General features: G+C 40.3%; 1 protein-coding gene across 1 annotated transcript in view; it reads right to left on the reverse strand.

Annotated features, from left to right (window-relative positions):
- LOC138764940 (apoptosis regulator BAX-like) overlaps nt 1–21,411 on the reverse strand; it is a 38,929-nt gene that overhangs the window by 3,676 nt on the left and 13,842 nt on the right. The window contains exon 2 of the mRNA XM_069941416.1: nt 2,101–2,219. Within this exon, the coding sequence (XP_069797517.1) occupies nt 2,101–2,219 (119 nt within the window). The remainder of the gene's footprint in view (nt 1–2,100; nt 2,220–21,411) is intronic.

The raw sequence follows: 21,411 nt of genomic DNA on the forward strand, positions 1-21,411 counted from the left end.
ACACAACTCTCATTTTAAAAAAAAACTTGCCTCTGATGTGTCCCCTAAAATTTCTTCCCTTCACTTTGTACGGATATACTCTGGTGTTTGCTACTCCTGACCTGGGAAAAAGATGATGTTTCTCTCAGAATCCTGTAGATTTCTATTGTCACCTCTCATTAGCCCCAAATCTGCTAAATCTTGCCTCATAAACCTTATTTTCCAATCTAGACAACATCCTGGTAAATCTCCTTGGCTCCCTCTCCATAGCTTCCACATTCTTCTTGTAATGAGGTGACCAGAACAAAACACAATATTCAGAGTGTGGTCTCAAAGATTTGTAGAGTTGCAACTTGACCTCTTGGCTCCTGAACTCAATACCATGCTTTAAGCCCAGCATCCCACAGGCTTTCTTCACCATCCTATCAACCTGCATAACAATCTTGAGAGATGCAAGGTCCCTCTGTTCTACCACACTGCTAAGCATTTGATCATTAACCCGGTTATCAACCTTCAAAAATATATCACCTCCAGATTGAACCCAATCTGCCACTTTTCTCCCCAACTCTGCATCCTGTCTATTTCCTTTTATAACCTATGACAACCTTCAACACTATCTACAACTCCTCCAACCTTTGTATCGTCTGAAAACTTATTGACCCATCCTTTTGCTTCTTCATTTAGGTCATTTATTTTCATTCACAAAGAGCATGGATCCCAGAACAGATCCCTGCAGAACTCCACTAGTCACTGACCTCCATCCAGGCAGAACACTTTCCATCCACTCCTACACTCTGGTTTCTACAGGAAAGCCAATTCTGAATCTGCACAGCAAATGTTCCAAGGATCCCATGACTTTCTGAATGAGTCTCTCATGGGGGATCTTGTCAAATGTCTCCATATTTATCAATCTACTGGCCTATCAATTTCATTTGTTACCTCCTGAAAAAAAACCAATTAGGCTCGTGAGGCACCATCTTCCCCCTTACTAAGCCATGTTGACTAACCCTGAGAAGAATGTACTTCTCCAAATCCTGTGCTTTAGAATCCTCTCCAATAGATTTCACACCACAAACATGCAAATCTCACTGGTCTACAATTCCCAGGATTCTCCTAATTACCTTTTTAAAAACAAGGCAACCCTGTTTGCCACCCTCCAATCCTCCGGCACCTCCCCTGTGGCCAAAGAGGATGCAAAGATTCCAACATCTCAACCATCTCTTCCCTTCCTTCCCACAGCAACATCCGGCCCAGGGAACTTATCAATCATGATGTTTTTAAGACGATTCAACACTTCCTCTTTCCTAATCTTAACATGGTACAACACACAAACTTCTATTCTGACCTCACCTGGAATCAAGATAATTTTCCTCCTTTATCTTTAAGTAGCCCTACCTTCACTCTCATCCTTCTATACTTCACATATGCACAGAGCACCTTGGGGTTCTCCTTAATCCTACTTGCCAAGGCCTTCTATGGCCCTTCAAGTTTTCTCGTCCTTTCCCAAGTTCCTTCCTGGTGATCATATAATTATCATGAGCCCCTCCTGGTTTTGCTCTCTAAATCTAATGTTTGCTTTCTTCTTCCTCTTAACTAGCTGAATCAATGGTTTTGCCAATCACAGTTCCCCTTTCCTACCATCTTTTTCCTGTCTCAGTGGGACAAACCTATCCTGAACCCCACTCAAGTGGTCCCAAAATATTGTCCACATTACTACTGTGCTTTCGCCTATGAACATGTGTTTCCAATTTACTCTCCATAGCTCCTGTCTCATCCATCAATATTATCCCTTGCTCAATTAAACACTTTACTATTTTGTCTGCTTTTATCCTTGTCCATAGCTACGCCAAAGCTCTTGGAGTTCTCCCGATTACTGAAATGCTTCCCCCACTGAGAGGTCTGTCATGGTCATTTTTTAAAAAAAAAAGTTGGTCTATATTATTTCATCATAGGAAAAGTGATAACCATCATCTTGTTAATGTTGAGGAGTTCTTGTGAAATAATTCCACCATTAATTTGAGGCCCGAGTTACTGGCCTGCTTACTTTAGATCAAGCAAAACACATGAAATGTTCTGCCTCTATTAAGGTTCCATATGTAGTTTTAATAAAACTCTATATACCTGATCCTTCACTAGGTCATTAAACTTGGGCTGAAGTTTCTTCATTTGTTGCTGAATAATTTCATTGTATTCATCTCCGACCTTGCGAAGACATTGAGCTACCTTGATGATCTCATCATCTAAAAGGCAAAAAAAAAAAATCGATATGAATTGGAAAAGAATCCGGAAACTAACAAATTCTCAAATTTTCACCTCAGTAGGATTGATTTTAAGCATGTTTAAGCATGGTAAAGGAAGAGAGTTTTACATTGTATTTTGGATCAGTACCCAACTTGTGTGTGACCCAATGACAGTCAATTTTCCAAGAGGAGTAATGAAATGGCTTTACGTTATCTACCCCATGGAGTTTATTTTCATAGCATCTCTAGTCAGACTGCAACCTAGTTTCATGTGCTACCTGCAATGATAGGGGAAAGGATCATTATAAATGCCTGCATTACTGGTGACATCAATTCCACAACCTCCTTGGATCCAACTTCGATAGAGGAGCTTCAGGGTCACTCTCAAAAGTCAGGAAGCAGGCAACTGGGTGACCGTTAGGAGATGGAAGGGGAATAAGGCAGCAGCTCAGAGCACCCCCGTGGCCTTTCCCCTCAACAATAAGTATACTGTTTAGTGTATGGGGAGGGGGGGGAAAGAAATGATCTACTATAGACAAGTTGTGGTGGACATGCCTCTGGCACAGAGGCTGGCCCCTCAGCTCAGAAGGGAAGCTATGGTGATCGGGGACTCGTTGGTTAGACAAATGGATAGAAAGTTCCGTGAATGAGATTGAGGCTTCCGAGTGGTATATTGCCTCGCAGGTGCTAGGGTCAAGGATGTCTTTGATTGAGTTCACAGCATTCTGGAGGGGGGAGGGGGGAGGGTGAGCAGCCAGATGTCGTGAATGATAGAAGTAGTGATGAGGTCAAGAAGAGTGAATATAACAAAAAATAACATACCAAAAAATCCAGAGATCTTTCTTTTAAGTAATACAAGTAGTAAGGAATTAGGCCTCAAATTGGATAAAGCACAAAAAAGATTTATTATGATAGCCTTAGCAGTAGCAAAAAAATGTATAATGTCAACTTGGAAAATGGAAGAGAGCCTGAGAATACAGCAATGGTACATGGAAATGAATAAATGTATTCCATTGGAAAAAATAACAATTTAAAAAATAAAGTGACATTATTTGAACAAATTTGGGAACTATACATGGAACAGAGAGGGCTTGCCTCAGACCTCCACCCCCTAAAATGATAAGACAAAACGACTTGATCCTTTGTGTAAAAGTAGAGGACTCATTTTTCTGGTTTATTTTTCATTGTGTGCTGACATTAATGGTTTTATTGCATTGTATATGTTGAGTATTTATTGGTTTTGGAGGTGGGTGGGAAGGGGGAAAATGCCACTGTGTATATTTAATGAGAAACGTTTGTATATATTTTGGTTGATATGGTTCACAGTGTGAAAAATAAAAAAAAATATTAAAAAAGAGGGAATATAGAGAGTTAGGCAAGAAGTTTAAATAGCAGGACCTCAAGGGTGATAATCTCGCGTTTGCCGCCTGTGCCATGCACCAGAGAGGATACTAGAAAGTTGTGGCAGATGTATGCATGGCTGAAGAGTTGGTTTAGGAGTTCAGATTTGTGGATCATTGGGATCTCTTCTGTACAAAAAGGACAGGCTCCACCTGAACTGAAAAGGGACCAATACCCTGGTGACCAATTTGCTAGAACTGCTGGGGAAGGTTTAAACTAGTTTGGCCAGGAAGGGAATGGGGGTGGAGCTATGTGTTTTGAGTTCATGAGGAAGGACAGGCAGGGAACAAAAAAAAATGTAGCTAGTTAGAGGGTTTGAAATATGTATTTCAATGCTAGGAGTATTAGGAATCAAGGGGATAAAATTAGAGCATGGATTAGTATCTGGAACTATGATGTTGTGACTGTTCCGGAGACTTGGCTGGAGGAAGAGCAGGATTGGCTGATACAGGTACTGGGGTTTGTGTTTTAAAAGGAATAGGGTGGAAGGTAAGAGAGGACAGGTGGAAGGGGGGGGGGCATTACTGGTCAGGGCTAGTATTACGGCTATAGAAAGGGAGGAGGCTGTGGAGGAATTATCCACCTAGTCAGTCCGGGTGAAAGTCAGAAATAGGAAGGGAGTAGTCTTATAGATCCCCAAATAACCCTTGGGAGACTGAGGAGCAGGTAGATTTTGAATGGTGCAGGAAATGCAGGGTTGTGGTTATAGGTGATTTCAATTTCCTTAATATTGACTGGCACCTCCTTATTGCAAGGGATAGATGGGGCTGAATTTGTCAGGTGTGTCCAAGAAGGATTCCTGACACAGTATGCGTGCCAGCCGATGAGAGGAGAGGCCATACTGGATCTAATTCTGGGTAATGAACCTGGTCAGGTGGCGGACATCTTGGTGGGGAAACATTTTGGTGAGAGTGACCACAATTCCCCGAGCTTTAATATAACTATGGTAAAGGATAAAAGCAGACAAAATGGTAAAGTGCTCAGTTACGATGGGATGAGGTAGGAATTAGTAAGAGTAAACTGGAAACAGATGTTTAAGGGAGAAACCAGTGAACTAATGTGGAGGAAATTTAGGGTCCACGTGCTGGGTTCAGGATAGGTTTGTCCCATTTGGACAAAGAAAAGATGGTAGGAAAAGGGAACCATGGTTGACGAAACAGGTGAGGAAGCTAGTCAAGAGGAAGAAAGAAGCATACATTAGATATAGGAAGCAGGAAAAGCTCATGAGAAGCATATGGTAGCCAGGAGGGAGATAAAGAAAGGACTTTGGAGAGCTTGAAGGGGAGCATGAGAAGGCCTTGGCATCTGAATTAAGGAGAATCCAAAGGCATTCCACACATATGTGAACAGAATAATAACAAGAATGGAGCCAATAAAGGAGGCAACATTTGCCTGGAGGCAGAAGAGGTTGGGGAGGTCCAAAATGAATACTTTGCTTCAGTATTCACAAGAGAAAAGGACCTTGATCAGGATGAAGTCAGAATAGGCTTGTGTGCTGGACAGTGTTGAGGTTAAGGAAGTGTTGAATCTTCTTAAAAAACATTTAAGATTAATAAATCCCCAAAGCTAGATGTGATACACCCCAGGTTGCTGTGGGAAGAGATAGCCGAAGCAGAGCTATGATCTTAGAGGACTCTTTGGCCACAGGAGAGTGCTGGAGAACTGCAAATGTAGTCCTCTTGTTTAAAAAAGTAATCAGGAAAATCCTAGGAATTCTTACGTCAGTGGTGTGCAAACTACTGGAGAAGATTCTTAAGGATAGGATCCAAGAACAGTCTTCTCAAAGATAGACAGCATGGTTTTTTGAAGGGAAGGCCATGCCTCATGAGCCTAATTGTGTTTTTTTGAGAAGCTAACAAAAGAAATTGATGAGGGCAAGGCAGTAGATGTGGTCTACATGGATTTTTAGTAAGGCATTTGACAAGACAAACTCATTCAGAAAGTCTTGAGACATGGGATCCATGGAACCTTGGATGCGTGGATAAAAAAATTGGCTTGCAGGTAGAAAGCAGACAGTGGTAGTGGGAAGAAAGTAATCTGTCTGGAGGTCAGTAACTAGTGGAGTTCCACATGGATCGGTTCTTAAAATTTTTATAAATGACCAGGTGAAGAGGTGGAAGGATGGATCAGTAAGTTTTCAGATGAATCAAAAGTTGGAGGAGTTGTGGATGGAGCTGAAGGTTGTCAAAGGTTACAAAAGCATATAGACAGGATGCAGAGTTGAGTGGAAAAGTGGCAGATGGAGTTCAATCCCGATAAGTGTGAGGTGATGAATTTTGGAAGGACAAACCAAAAGGGTGAGTATAGGGTTAATGGTCAGTTACTTAAGAGGCTGCATGAACAGAGGGACCTTGGGGTCCAAATCTACACATACCTTAATGTCGCCGCACAGGTTGATAGGATAGTTAAGAAGGCCTATGGAATGCTGGGATTCATTAATAGGGGGATTGAGTTCAAAAGTAGAGGTCACTTAGCAACTCTACAAATCTCTGGTGAGACCACCCTTAGAATATTGTGTTCAGTTCTGGTCATTGTAGGAAGGATATGGAAACTATGGAGAGGGCGCAGAAGAGATATACCAGGATGTTACCTGGATTGGAAAATAAGTTTTATGAAGGATGGTGGTGGAGGCTGAAACATTAGGGGTCAGCACAACATCAAGGGCCGAAAGGCCTGTACTGAGCTGTAGTGTTGTATGCAAGCTAGAAAGCTTCAACAGGATGTTAACCTGTATTTGAAGAATAATGGGTTAAAAGTGTGCTTATTCAACTCCATAACTTTGTGATAAAAGTGTATTAACCCAGATTAGAGCATTTTTGCACAGATTTCTTGTGGTCATTAGGAAATTAATTAATTTTGTCATTTTTGGCAGGATATTACCTCTTCCGAGCATTTTATTTGCTTTATTACTGGTGACATTTAAACCAGTGGTTCTCAACCCTTTTCTTTCCACTCACATACCACTTTAAGTAATCCCTATGCCATCAGTGCTCTGTGATTAGTAAGGGATTGTCTAAGGTGAGATGTGAGTGGGAAGGTTGAGAACCACTGCTCTAGACCCAATGGTTACTGAAATATTTTGCTTGAGAAAAATTGTCATTGAGGAGAGTCACGTGATGGAGTAGTGGCCGGACGGTGAACTCCAGCCCTCTCCAGAAAAGTCGGGAAAAACAAGAGAAAATACAAAGGCACAGAAATACAAGTTAAAGAAAAGTGAGTATAAAGGTGGAAAGAAGATGGAGACAAAAGGAGAAAAATCAAAATCAACGGAAAGAAGAGAGGAAGAGAAGACAACGGAGGAAAAAGGTGAAGGCCTTACCTGTCCGAAGAGGCCCGCTGTGGAGAGAAGACCCCACTACCTCAGGTCGGTAGAAAAAGAACTACAACAATGGCTCACAGAGCCGAGTAAAAGTGCGCAACCGCGCATGAAAAAAAAACACACCGACGGGAGGGGGGACCAGCTGGGGAGTCGATCTCCACAGCCGGCAACGACAGCTGCAGAACACCTGCAGCAAGAAGAGACCACAGAAGACAATGGAAACAAGAAAGAAGAGGAGGAAAGGGCAGCAAAGAAACAACAGATGGCCAACCGAGAGGAAGAAGAAGAGGAAGAATACAGTGAAATAGATAAAGGGAAAGGCAAGGTAAAGGATATACTTGCTCTTGTTAGAGGATACATGGAGTCATTTAAAGAATGGCAAACACAGGAATTCAATGATTGAAGAAAAAGAATAAACAACACAGAAAAGAAAATAAATAAAATGGATATGACCTTAACAGAAATGGGGAAAAAAATGGACAAGATGGAAGAACGGGCAATAGCAGCAGAAATGGAGGTAGAAGACTTAAAAAAGAAATTGGAGGAATCTAATAAAAAAACTAAAGACACAAGAATTACTAGCCCAAAAAATAGATATAATGGAAAATTATAACAGAAGAAATAACATAAAGATAGTGGGCCTTAAGGAAGATGAAGAAGGCAAGAATATGAGGGAGTTTATAAAAGAATGGATCCCTAAGGCCCTAGGATGTCCAGAACTACAGCAAGAAATGGAAATAGAAAGGGCACATAGAGCATTGGCCCCTAAACCACAACCACAACAAAAACCAAGATCTATTGTAGTAAAATTCCTAAGATATACTACAAGAGAAAAGGTACTGGAGAAGACAATGGAAAAAGTAAGAGAGGGCAACAAACCATTGGAGTATAAAGGGCAAAAAAATCTTCATTTATCCAGATATAAGCTTTGAACTCCTAAAGAAGAGAAAAGAGTTCAATACAGCAAAAGCGATTTTATGGAAGAAAGGATATAAATTTACACTGAAGCATCCTGCGGTATTGAAAATATTTATTCCAGGACAACAAAACAGACTATTCTCGGATCCAGAAGAAGCACGAAAATTTGCAGAACAATTACAACAATAGACTGAGGGATGAAGACGGGTAATGAGAGCAAAAATTATCACGATTGATATGTATGTGGGTAAAGACAAAAATAGACTGAGGGATGAAGACGGGTAAGGAGGGTAAAAATGACCACGATTGATATGTATGCGGGTAAAGAGGTATAAGAGTGAATAGAGACAATGGGCATATGTGAAAGTATCTGTAATTAGAGGAAAACATAGAGAGTATATACAAGAATTAATAAGGGAAGGTAATGGAATAGAGAGAATAAGGAGGGAATTAAAAGAGTGACCTTTGTGACATATAAAAAGCGAAATCTTTTCTGGGGGGGGCTGGGTGGGGGAAAAGAGCGGTCACTGCAAAATCAGTTGACGCTTGCGAGTGGATTCGCAAATCCAAATGGAGAGGGGAGATGTGGTTGTCCGACAAGGGATAAAGGGCAACTCAGGAGGGGAAGGGGAGATTGGGGATAAAGAAGATAGAAATAGGAGAATAAGGAAAATGTTGGATGTTGTAGGAATGTTGTCTGGTAAAGAGTTGAAAATAAGAAAACAGAAATGGAAAAGGAGGAAAGGTAATGATGGAAAAACGGAAAGAGAAGATAAACAAAATATAAAATGGCTACGCTGAACTATATGACTCTAAATATTAATGGAATACATAACCAAATTAAAAGGAAGAAACTACTAAATTTACTGAAAAAGGAAAAAATAGATATAGCATTTGTCCAAGAAACACACTTAACTGAATTGGAGCACAAGAAATTAAAGAGAGATTGGGTAGGACATGTAACAGCAGCATCGTATAATTCAAAAGCAAGAGGAGTGGCTATATTAATTAGCAAAAATGTGCCATTTAAAATAGAAGAGGAAATAATAGATCCAGCAGGGAGATATGATATGATAAAATGTCAGATATATTCAGAGCTTTGGAATCTACTTAATATATATTCACCTAACGAAGAAGATCAAAAGTTTATGCAAGATATCTTTTTGAAGGTAGCTAATACGCAAGGGAACATACTAATAGGAGGGGATTTCAATCTGAATTTGGATCCAAATATGGATAAAACGGGGAAAAAAATTAACAGGAAGAACAAAGTAACCAAATTTATAATTAAATCAATGCAAGAAATGAAACTTGTGGACATATGGAGGAAACAAAACCCAAAAGAAAAGGAATACTCATACTACTCGACTAGACATAAAACATACTCAAGGATAGACCTATTCCTGTTATCAGCCCACATTCAAGGGAGAGTTAGGAAAACGGAATATAAAGCTAGACTATTATCGGACCACTCACCCCTGTTATTGGCAATAGAGCTAGAGGACATCCCTCCAAGAATGTATAGATGGAGATTAAACCCCATGCTACTTAAAAGACAGGATTTTAGAGAATTTATTGAAAAACAATTAAAAATGTACTTTGAAGTAAATACGGAATCAGTGGAAGATAAGTTTATACTATGGGACGCAATGAAAGCATTCATTAGAGGGCAAATAATAAGTTATGCAACCAAGATGAAGAAGGACTATAATCAGGAAACAGAGCAGTTGGAAAGGGAAATAATAAACATAGAAAAAAAATTAGCAATAAAGGAAGATACAACCAAAAGAAGAGAATTGGCGGATAAAAAAATAAAATATGAAACATTACAAACATATAAGGTGGAGAAGAATATAATGAAGACAAAACAGAAATATTATGAACTAGGTGAAAAAACACACAAAATCTTAGCATGGCAGCTTAAGACAGAGCAAACTAAGAAAATGGTATTGGCAACAAGGAAAAAAGACAAACAAATTACATATAATCCAAAAGAAATTAAGGAAAACTTCAGAGAATTCTATGAACAATTATACCGAACCGAAAACGAAGGGAAAGAAGGGAAAATAGATGAATTTTTGACTAAAATTGAACTACCAAAACTACAAATAGAGGAACAAAATAAATTAACAGAACCATTTGGAACAGTAGAAATACAAGAGATAATAAAAAATTTACCAAATAATAAGACACCAGGAGAGGATGGACTCCCAATAGAATTCTACAAAACATTTAAAGACCTAATAATACCGCCCCTCCTGGATGTAATCAACCAGATTGACGAGACACAAAACTTACCAGATTCATGTAAAACAGCAATAATTACAGTGATACTAAAACAAGGGAAAGATCCACTCTCACCAGCGTCATATAGACCAATATCTTTACTTAACACAGATTATAAGATAATAGCTAAACTATTAGCGAACAGATTAGCAGAACAGGTACCGAAAATGGTAAATTTAGACCAAACTGGATTTATCAAAAAAAGACGCACAACAGACAATATTTGTAAATTTATTAACTTAATTCATGCAGTAGAAGCAAATAAAGCACCGGCAGTAGCAGTTGCTTTAGACGCAGAGAAGGCCTTCGACAGAGTAGAATGGAATTACTTGTTCAAAGTATTGCAAAAATTCAGTTTACCAGAGAAGTTTATTAATTGGATTAAAGCATTATATAAGGGACCGTTAGCGAAAGTGACAGTAAATGGACATGTATCAAAGCAATTTAACTTAAGCAGGTCAACGCGGCAGGGATGCCCACTATCACCATTATTGTTTGCGCTAGCTATAGAACCACTAGCAGAATCGATAAGAAGAGATAATAATATAAAAGGAATAAAAATAAAAGACAGGGAATATAAAATCAGTCTGTTTGCGGATGATGTGATAGTGTACTTAACAGAACCAGAACTATCAATAAAAGAACTATATAAGAAATTGAAGGAATATGGAGAAGTGTCGGGATACAAGATAAACGTAAATAAAAGTGAAGCAATGCCTATGAATAACGCGGATTTCTCAAAATTTAAGGAGGAATCCCCATTCAGATGGCAAACGCAGGCAATAAGATACCTAGGTGTGCAAATAAACAAAAATCTAGACCAATTATATAAACTCAATTACAATCCACTAATGAAAAAATTACAGGACGATTTAGAGCATTGGAAAGAGCTACCACTAACACTAATAGGAAGGATAAACTGTATTAAAATTAACATTTTTCCAAGGATACTATACTTATTTCAGGCATTGCCAATACAACTGACAGAAAAATTCTTCAAAGAGTTAAAGAAAATAATAAGGAGATTTTTATGGAGAGGGGGGAAACCGAGGATAGCACTAGATAAATTAACAGAATGGTATAAACAAGGAGGCTTACAATTGCCAAACTTCAAAAATTATTATAGAGCCGCACAATTAAGGTACCTATCAGATTTTTATCAAACAAGGGAAAAACCAGACTGGACGAGACTAGAATTAGATAAAATAGGGGAAAAGATACCTGAACACATATTATATAAATGGGACGAAAAATTGGTACAACATAGAACTTCTCCAGTATTACACCATCTCCTCAATATATGGAAGAAGATTCATGTAGAAAGAAATAAAATAAATTACCAAATACCAAAACTAATATTGACGCAAAATAAGCTACTCCCTTTTACAATAGACAACCTTGCCTTTAGAAAATGGGAAAAAAAAGGGATTAAAAGAATAGAAAATTGTTTTTCAGGAAGTAGATTCTTATCCTTTGAACAAATGAGAGATAAGTACAATATAACTGGAGATACAGCGCTGGCATATTACCAACTGAGATCCTACTTGAAAGATAAATTAGGAAGCAACTTGAGTTTACCAGAGGGAAGTAACCTTGAATATGTGATTACAGATACAATGTTAATCAAAAGATTTATAAAAAATATGTATATTAAACTGCAAGAAAAGGAGAATGAGGAAACAAATGGTAAAACTAAACAAAAATGGGAACAAGATTTAAATATAAAGATAAAAAAGGAAACATGGGAGAAGTTATGCTCTGGAACGATGAGAAATACAATAAATACGAGGCTGCGTATGATACAATATAATTGGTTACACAGACTATACATTACACCGCAAAAGTTAAATAAATGGGACCCAACAGTATCTGATAGATGTTTTCGATGTAAAAAAGAAAGGGGAACAACAATTCATGCAATCTGGACATGTGAGAGAGTAGAAAAATTTTGGGATGATCTCAATCAGATATTAAATAAAATAACAGAAAACAATATACCAAAGAATCCAGAGATCTTTCTCCTTAGTAACAAAAAATAAAGAATTTGGAATTGACTTGGAAGATGCACAAAAAAGATTTGTCAAGATAGCCCTAGCCGTAGCAAAAAAATGTATTATGTCAACCTGGAAATTGGAAGATAATTTGAAAATACAACAATGGTATATAGAAATGAATAAATGTATTCCATTAGAAAAAATAACATATAGTTTAAGAAATAATATTGAAATATTCGAACAAGTATGGGAGCCTTACATTAAATACAATAGCGAAAACCTACCGGGAACAAACATTACCTAAGTTGATGGAAGGAGAAGAAAAGAAAAGAATGGACTCAGTAGAATTTCTGGTGTATTTTTGTTGAATGACAACATTGTCTAACTGAATTAATGCAACCTAGATTGTATACCTAAAATGGATGAGAGGGGGGGGGTGGGGGGGGTGGCTTGGGAGGAGGGAGGGGGGAGGGAGAAAAAGTCACTGTAAATGTGTGGAAAAGAAAAAGTGTATATCATGGCTATTGTGATTTATGGTGTGAAAAATAAAAAAAAAAAGAAAAATTGTCATTGGCCCATTTCCTTTGAAGTTTATGAAACAGTGCACATAATGAGTCAATTATGTACATTTAAAACAGTGGTTTTCAAACCTTTTTCTTTCCACCCACATGCCACCTTAAGCAACCCCTTACTAATCACAGAGCACCGATGGCAAAGTGATAGGTGAGTGGAAAGGGGGTGGGTGGTTGAGAACCACTGTTAAAACTATGTGAATACATTAACTGATTGAAAAAATGTTTCGAAACATTTTCCATAGGATCCTGGAAACTCTGGAGTAGTGTTTTACTGGTTTTTACACAAGGGATAATTTTTCTCTTCCTAGACTGATTCTTGTCAATTAAAGACATATTGAGAAGGGTACTTGTGTATTCTGGGAACCAAGACAAATTTAAATACAAGTGGGCAATATTATTCAGGGTGGCAGACGATTTGGATAGAGGGGAAACGATAAAGCAATTGTTCTGCAAGATTTCAAAACTCCGTTCACCCAAGGAAAGGATGACTACTTCAATGAAGCAGTCCTTACTGATCTCATCACTGTACCTGGTCTTATACTTGCAAGTACTCCAATAACTCAATGGGCAATTCTTCAGAAACCCTAATGGTGGGTTTTCAACCCTAATCCAGCTATCCTGGCTGCTTCCCATGCTCCCTTGGAAACATGGCCTAGTTCACTGGAAAAATTATGCCTCTGTGTTGCATGCTATCCAAAAAAAATGACATCATCACGAAAGGTTACAACCCTAAATGCTGCTCAAGCTACAGAGTTACTCCATCAGATAGTATTTTGCTCCAGATTCCAGAATCGACAGTCTCTCAGAATTAAGTGTGTTGGATTACTAATGGGGGCCAAAATCAAATAGTCTGGAAAATTTGATGGACTTCACCAAAGTCCTAACGGTGCTGGATTAACAGTCAGGACGCCACAAGGTGGCAATGGTGTAAATAGAAATGAATGTAACAATGTACAGTGATGAAAATGTGTGGATATGAAACTGAGGGTGGGAAGAGAGTTTGAATGATTTTCCTTTATTAACAATTTGTTGTGAATAAAATACATTTTTTGGAAAAAAGATTTACTGTTTACAGGGAGCATTATTCCCTGACAGACAAGGTTCCTGTATGCAAATTGCCTGAGTGTCAATCCCACGATTTGTTTTTCTTCTTACAAGATTAAATTATTATTCCAATATTAACAGTATATATACACACAATATTCAAATCAGTTTCTGATTCTAACCATCTTTTCATAAAAGGTTTGTTGTCCAAACCCATTCTCGTTTTCTAAAAGGACACTTTAGAAAATTTTGTACCCATCTCATAAATGTTGTGTAAAGTCACCTTTAGTCTGCTAATCGAATCCTGTTCATTACTGCTCATTTTTCACCCCCAAATCCTTTCTGATGCATCAAACTATAATTGCTGACACCAAAATGAGAGGGCAAATAACAAGGAATGGGTTATAGAAATGAATGGATCTGTCAGCACAGGAGAGAACCAGGTTCTAGATAAAAATCACCAAAGTTTGCAAAGCAATCAAACGACCCATTTGGAAGGGAGATGGAGCAGCCCCTTGATTGGCAATTTCATTCAATATACTGACTCATTAAAATGGATTCTGAAGATAACACAACCATAACTAGGCTCACTCGATGTCAGAAGCAGAGTGAAAGGAAAATCACAAGGTGGTCAGAGGGAATACATCCTTTCAAAAGGGGACCTTCAAAGCATTGGGATTCAAAGATCTGCAACATACCCTCATGTTTCTAATACCTACAATTCTGAAAGAAGGGCCCTTGCATCAGACACCGAGTTATCAGCCAAACTTGTAAAGCATTCAGACAAGAGACTGCAGATGCTGGAATCTGCTGAAGCAAGATAGGCAACAGCATGGAGGTAAAGGGATGGTGGATGATTTGGGGGGGGGGTGACCCCTCATCAGGGCTGAGTGCGTGAAACAGAGACAGTAAGGGGAAAGATGAGAGGAAGAGGATCTAGGTGAGGAAGGGTTGATGGGCAGTTTGTCTTGGAGAGGGAAGGCTGGGAGGAGGAGGGTTGCAAATTATGGAATCTGATAATATAAAAATACAATGCTGGAGAAACTCAGCAGGTCAAACAGCGTCCTTTATGTAGTAAGGGCAAAGATACATAACTGACGTTTCGGGCTTAAGCCCTTCACCAAAGAATGAGAAAGTACTAGCAAGCATCCAAACAAAAGAGTTGAAGGTGGGGGGGGGGGGTGTGGGTGTGGCAAGGCAGGAGATGATAGGTGGAGAAAGGAGGGAGGGGATAGCAGCAATGAGGGGAGGGGGAATGGCAGGGTTATGTGGGTGAAAGAACTGGAAAGACAGGAAAAGAGGGGAGGGGGAAAGAAAAGACAAGCAGATTTAATAGCAGTAAAATCATGGATCTTGTCATCTGGCTGGAGGGTGCCTAGACAGAAAATAAGGTGTTGTTCATCCAGTATGCAGATGGCCAGGGTGGGATAGTGCACAAGGCCATGGACAGACAAGTGAGCATGGGTGTGTCATCCCGGAATTGAAATGGTTGGCCACTGGGAGGTCGCTGTGGTTGCAAACAGAGCAGAGGTGCTGAGCGAAGCAATCTCCCAGTCTGCAACCAGTCTCTCCAATGTAGAGAATGCCACAAAGGGTGCACTGGATGCAGTAAATAAGTCCTCTGGATGTACAAGTGAAGTGTTGCTTCATGTGAAAGGCCAGTTTGGGGCCCAGACTGTGGTGAGGGAGCTGGTGAGGTCAAGAGTTGCATCTCCTGTGGGCACAGGGGAAGGTGCCAGGGGTACGATGGGTGGGGAGGGATGAGTGCATGGGGGACCTTCCCGGTGGAAGGTCGAGAGGGAAAAAGGTGTCTGCTGGTGGGATCCTGTAGTAAGTGCCGGAAATTCTGGCGGATGATGTGTTGGATGCAGAGGCTGGTGGGGTGATAGGTGAGGATGAGGGGAATTCTACATTTGTTGTGTCCGGGGGCAAAGGGGGCCAGGGCAGATGAGTGGGAAATGGAGGAGATGCAGGTGAGGGCTGAGTTGATGGAGGTAGAGGGGAAGCCACGTTCTTTGAAGGAGAACATCTCTGATGATCTGGCATTGAAGACCTCATCTTGGGAACAGATGTAGCAGAGGCAGAGAAATTGAGAGAAGGGGAAGGAATCCTTGCAGGGGCAGGGTGCGAGGAATTTAGACAAGGTAATTGTGCGAGTTGGAGGGTTTGTAGCATATGTCAGTGGAAAGCCTGACTGCATAGATGGAGACAGAGAGATCCAGGACGGGTACAGCGTTATAGGAGATGGACCAAATGAGTTTGAGATGGGGGTGGAAGTTGGACACAAAATGGATGAAGTTGACATGCTCGTCGCAGGTGTACGAGGCAGCCCTGATGTAGTTCTCTATATACCAGAGGAAGAGTTTGGGGGGGATGGGGGTCTTGCCTATGTGGCTTGCAGCATGGATTGCTCCACGTAACTGGTACTCATACAGGTACCCTTGGCTACTCTTTTAAATTGGAGGAAGTGGGATGAGTTGAAGAAGTTATTTAGAGATAGGACAAGTTCTGCCAGACAGAGAAGTGTGGTGGTAGAGGGAGACTGGTCAGGTCTTTGGTTCAAGAAGAAGCGAAATGCTTTCAGACTTTTTGTATGGGGGATAATAGGGACAATGGGATCTGATAAGAAAGGAAGGTGATGAGTGGAATCAGATAAGGAGATTGGGGATCATGGGTTAAGGGTGATGAAACTGGATAACAGTGACTGGGGGGTGGAGTGGAAACAAGGTGCATGTGAGAGGATCCAAGTGGATCAAAAGGAAAGAAAAAGGCATTTAGGTTACCTGGAATTCATAAATTTAATGTTGCTGTTGGGTTGTAGACTACCCAGGGAGAATGTAAGATGCTGTTCCTCTGGTTTGCGTTTGGCCTCACTCTGGCACAGGAGGATATAAAGCATCTACTGAGTTTAGAAACAATCTGGAGGATAAAAGCAACAAGTAAACACATCTTTGTTGGCAGTTTCCAGCCCTCATTCAATGTGCCATCCACTTATGAACTTAATTTTTTTCTCTCTCACGGACCATGTGGTTTTAAAATTTACTAGTTTTATTTTATTGGTTTATGAGAATGACACAAAGGATCAAAAAATTTTAGATTAGATCTGCAGTCCTTCAGTACTGTTTTGAGAGCATACAGTCTGACAGTAGTGATTTAAAAATATATACACTTTCAAAGGTTTTGTTACTTGCCAAGCTAGATTTATTGCCCAATCTGGTTTCCCCCTAGAAAATGGCACTTGGCCAACCTACTGCACCTGCTAAAGTCCCTCTGATAAATTCTGTTGGAGGAGAAAGGGAGGAAAGCTAGGGTGTGAACTATTTCCGAGGTGAGGATGTTGACTTGGGAAGGGAACCTTGGGTGGTGGGTGCTGGAGAAACCTAGACAAATAATTGCAGAATACATTTAAGATATTGCAGCCACTGTGCTCTAATGGTGGGGTAAGAAATGTTGTGGATGGTTGGTGAGAACTAGTCGACTGTTACAGCTGCACATGAAATTCAACTCTATTCAGGACAATACCTCAAGTTCTCACCAACCATCCTGTACCAACAATGACCACCCCAACAGTATCCAAAACCATATACTTATTGTTGAGACAGTCACACCAAGAGGCATGGGGAAGGTAGCTTGTTGACTGTTGAGAGGGAAGGAGAATAGGCAATTAATGCAGAGTACCTCTGTGGCCTTTCTCCTCAACAATAAGTATGTGGTTTTGGATACTGTTGGGGTGGACAATCTACCAGGGACGTCATAGTGGTCAGGTCTCTGGCACAGATTCTGGCCATTTGGCTCAGAAAGGAAGGTAGGGAAAGAGGAGAGCTATAGTAATTTGGGATTCAATAGTCAGGGAAACAATTAGGAGGCTCTGTTCTCAAGATCGAGACTCCTGGATGGTATGTTGCCTCCCAGGTCCTAGGTTCAGTGCCGTGCTCCAGTGTAGGCAGGAATAGGAAGTTGTGGCAAATTAATGTGTGACTGAAGAGTTGGTGCAGGGCTTCATATTTGTGGATCATTGGGATCTTTTCTGGGGAAGACATGACCTGGAGAAAAAAAAAAGACAGGTTGCAGCCAAACTGGAGGGGGAAGCAGTATCCTGCCGGGTAGGTTTGCTGTTGGAAGGGTTTAAACTAGTTTGGCAGGGGCATGGGAAGCAGAATGAGAGGGCAGAGGATGGAAAGGTTGATGTAATGTGGAGTTAGTTTGTGAGGAAGAACAGGCAGTGGGGAAAGCATAAATGTAGTCAGTTGGAGGCTTGAAATGTGTTTATTTCAGTGCAAGAAGTTTTAGGAATAAGGGAGATGATTTTATTGCAGGGATTAGTGCATGGAATTACTATGTTATTGCTATTAGAGATATGGCTGATGCAAGGACAAGATTGGCTAATGCAAGTATCGAGGTTTAGAAGTTTTAAAAGGGTTACGATGGGAGGTAAAAGTGGGTTGGGAGGATAGTATCACCATTGCAGAAAGACTGTAGATGGATTGTATACTGAGTAAGTGTGAGTGTAAGTTAGAAACAGGAAGAGAGTATTTACTGTATTGGGAATTGTCTAAATGCCCCCAAACATCCTTGGGATACTGAGGAGCAGATAAGTTGGAAGATTTTGGAACGGTGCAGTATAACCGGGTTGTTGTTATGGGAGACTTCAACTTTCTAAATATTGACTGCATCTCCTTTCTGCAAGAGGGATAGATGGGACAGAATTTGTCAGGTGTGTCAGTAATTCATAACAGTTTGTGGATAAGCCAAACTAAAGCAGAGATCATACTGGAGCCAGTACTGGGTAATGAACCTGACAGAGCTCCTAGCAGGGAAGCTTTTTGGTGAGAGTGTCCACAACTCTGAATTTTTGCAGCTCTATGGATAAGGATCAGAATAGATCAGAATTAATTGGGGAAGGGTTAATTATGATGAGATTAGGCAAGAACTAGAAAGAGTAAATTGAGAAAAGCACAAAAGCAACGCGGGTGATATTTAGGAACTACTTGCGTGAGGTTCTGGATAGGTTTGTCCCACAGAGACAGGGAAAAGAGGGTAGAATAAAGGAAGCATGGTTGACAAAAAAGGTGAGACAGCTAGTTAAGAGGAAGAAGGAAGCATGCACAAGGCTAGGAAGCCAAAGATGGGAAGGGCTCATGAGAATTATATGGTAGTCAGGAAGGAACTTACGAAAGGATTTAGGAGGGCTCAAAGGGAGCACAGAAAGTAGGATCAAGGATAACCCCAAGATGTTCTATGCATATGTGAAGAATAGAAGGATGATGAGAAAAATGGAGGCAACATGCCTGGATCCAGAGGAGGTCACAGAGGTCCAAAATGATTTAGCTTCAGTGTTCACCTTGGTCACTGCAAGGATAGTATAAAACAAGCTGGTGTGCTGGACAATGATGAGGTAAGGAAGAGGAAGTGCTTGGATCCTCTTAAAAACATTCAGATTGCTAAGTTCAGGACTGGACGAGATATACCCAAGATTACTACAGGAAGTGAGGGAAGAGATTGCTGTGACCACAGGGGAGGTATCAGAGGATCGGAGAATGGCAAATGTCCCCTTGTTTCAAAAGGTAATAGGGAGAATACTGAGAATTATAGACCAGTGAGTCTTGAATCAGTGGTGAGAAAATTATTGGAGAGGATCCTTAAGAACATGAATTATGAGCTTTTGGAGAAGTACAGTCTTCAGGGGTTGAGTTTTTTGAGGAAGTGATAAAATAAATTGATGGACAGTAGATAATAAATATAGATTTTAAATAAAGCATCTGACCAAGTCCCCCATGGCAGACTCATTCAGAAAGTCATGAGGCATGGGATCCACAGAACCTTAACCATGTGGATTCAGAATTGGCTTGCCTGCAGGAAATAGAGGGTAGTAGAAGATGGAATGTCTTCTGCCTGGAGGTCAGTGGCTAGTAGAGTTCTGCAGGGATCTGTTCTGGGACCCTTGTTCTTTGGAGTTTTTATAAATGATAGATGAAGCAGTATAGGATGGGCAATTAAGTTTGCAAATGACACATAGGTTGGAGGTGTGTGGATAGTTTAGAAGGTTGACATAGGTACAACAGGATGTAGTCAGGATGCAGAGTTGGGCAGAAAAGTAGCAGATGGCGTTCAATCCAGATAAGCATGGAGTGATGCATTTTAGAAGGTCAAACTTGAATGCAGAGTACATGGCAGAATTAACAGTGTGAAGAACAGAGGCACCTTAAGGTCCAATCCCATAGATCTCACAGGTTGATAAGGTAGTTAAGAAGGCTTATCTCTATAAAACTCTGATTAGACCACAATATTGTGCTCATTTCTGCTCACCTCATTACAGGAAGGATGTGGAAGCTATGGAGAAGGTAAAGAGGATATTTACCAGTATGCTTCCTGGATTGAAGAACATGTCTAATGAGACATGGTTGACAGAGCTAGAGCTTTTCTCATTGGAGCAGAGGATGAAAAGTGACTTGATGGAGGTCTACAAGATTATCAGAGTTATAGATAGGATGATGTGTCCGACCTGCCCCACCTTTTTCTTGGGGCAAATAGCAAACACCAGAGGAAATCTGTACAAGGTGAGGGGTGGCGAGTTTAGGAGAGATGTTAGGGGTAACAGAGAGTAGTGGGTGCTTGGAAGCCAATGGAAGCTGGTAAATAGGGACATTTAAAACTCTTAATAAAAATAATAAATAAAGACTCAACAGAACACATAGATGCAAGAAAATAGAGGGTTATAGATGTGAAGCTGGGAAGGTTTAGTTTATTGAGCAAGTTTATATAAGACAGCTCAACATTGTGGGCTGAAGAACCTATACTGTACAGTTCTCAGTTTTCCTCCAACAGCTTGTTCCAGATAAGGATCCCTAATGAAAAAGTTGCTCCTCAAGTCCCACTTAAATCTCTCATCTTAAATGCATACCCTCTAGCTCTGGAATCATCTCCACTGGGGAAAAAAATCTCATGAGCATTCATTTTATCCATGCCCCTCATGGTTTTTCTAAGGTCACCTTTCAGCCTATTGCCTTTCAGGGAATAATGAATCTTGCCTTGCTCAAGGTTCTGGTATATCTGGAGACTTGGTATATGTGTCGCTACAAGTGCATGTTCGAAGTTTCTGTTCAAAGGTAACTGTATCTTGTTGATGATAACTGCTGACTGTCAAGCATATATTGTTAAACTTACTGGAGATGGCCTGGAAGTTTTCTAACATGAACAGTACTTGCCACAAACAATCCATGCTTGAATGGAGTCCAAGTTGTGCTGCATAAAGGCATAGTCCTTTTCTCTTGCTAAGAACTTATGAATTGAAATGAACACTGCTCAGTTCTCACCTTCAGATGAAGGAGGCCATTTATGAAACAATTAAAAAAGGTTGGGTCCAGGTCACTGACTTGGGGAACTCCTTCCATTACATCCTAGGGTTGAGGTGACTGGCCAGGTGAGGTTCCAAGTGCTGGAGTGGAATGCCTTCTCCTTGACTGATTTAAAAAACTTAGGTTCCTGGATGCCACATTTAGTCAATGCTGTCTTGATGTGGAGAGCAGTCACTTTTATTGCACCTTTTGAATTCAGTTCCTTGATGCATGTTTTGATCAAGGCCATGAGGAGATCTGGGTCTGAGTGGTCTTGAGGAAACCCATACTAGACTAAGTTATTGTTCAGTGGGCTAAATA

This window comes from Narcine bancroftii, chromosome 5 (genome assembly GCF_036971445.1).
Source record: "Narcine bancroftii isolate sNarBan1 chromosome 5, sNarBan1.hap1, whole genome shotgun sequence".
NCBI classification, from domain to species: Eukaryota; Metazoa; Chordata; class Chondrichthyes; order Torpediniformes; family Narcinidae; genus Narcine; species Narcine bancroftii.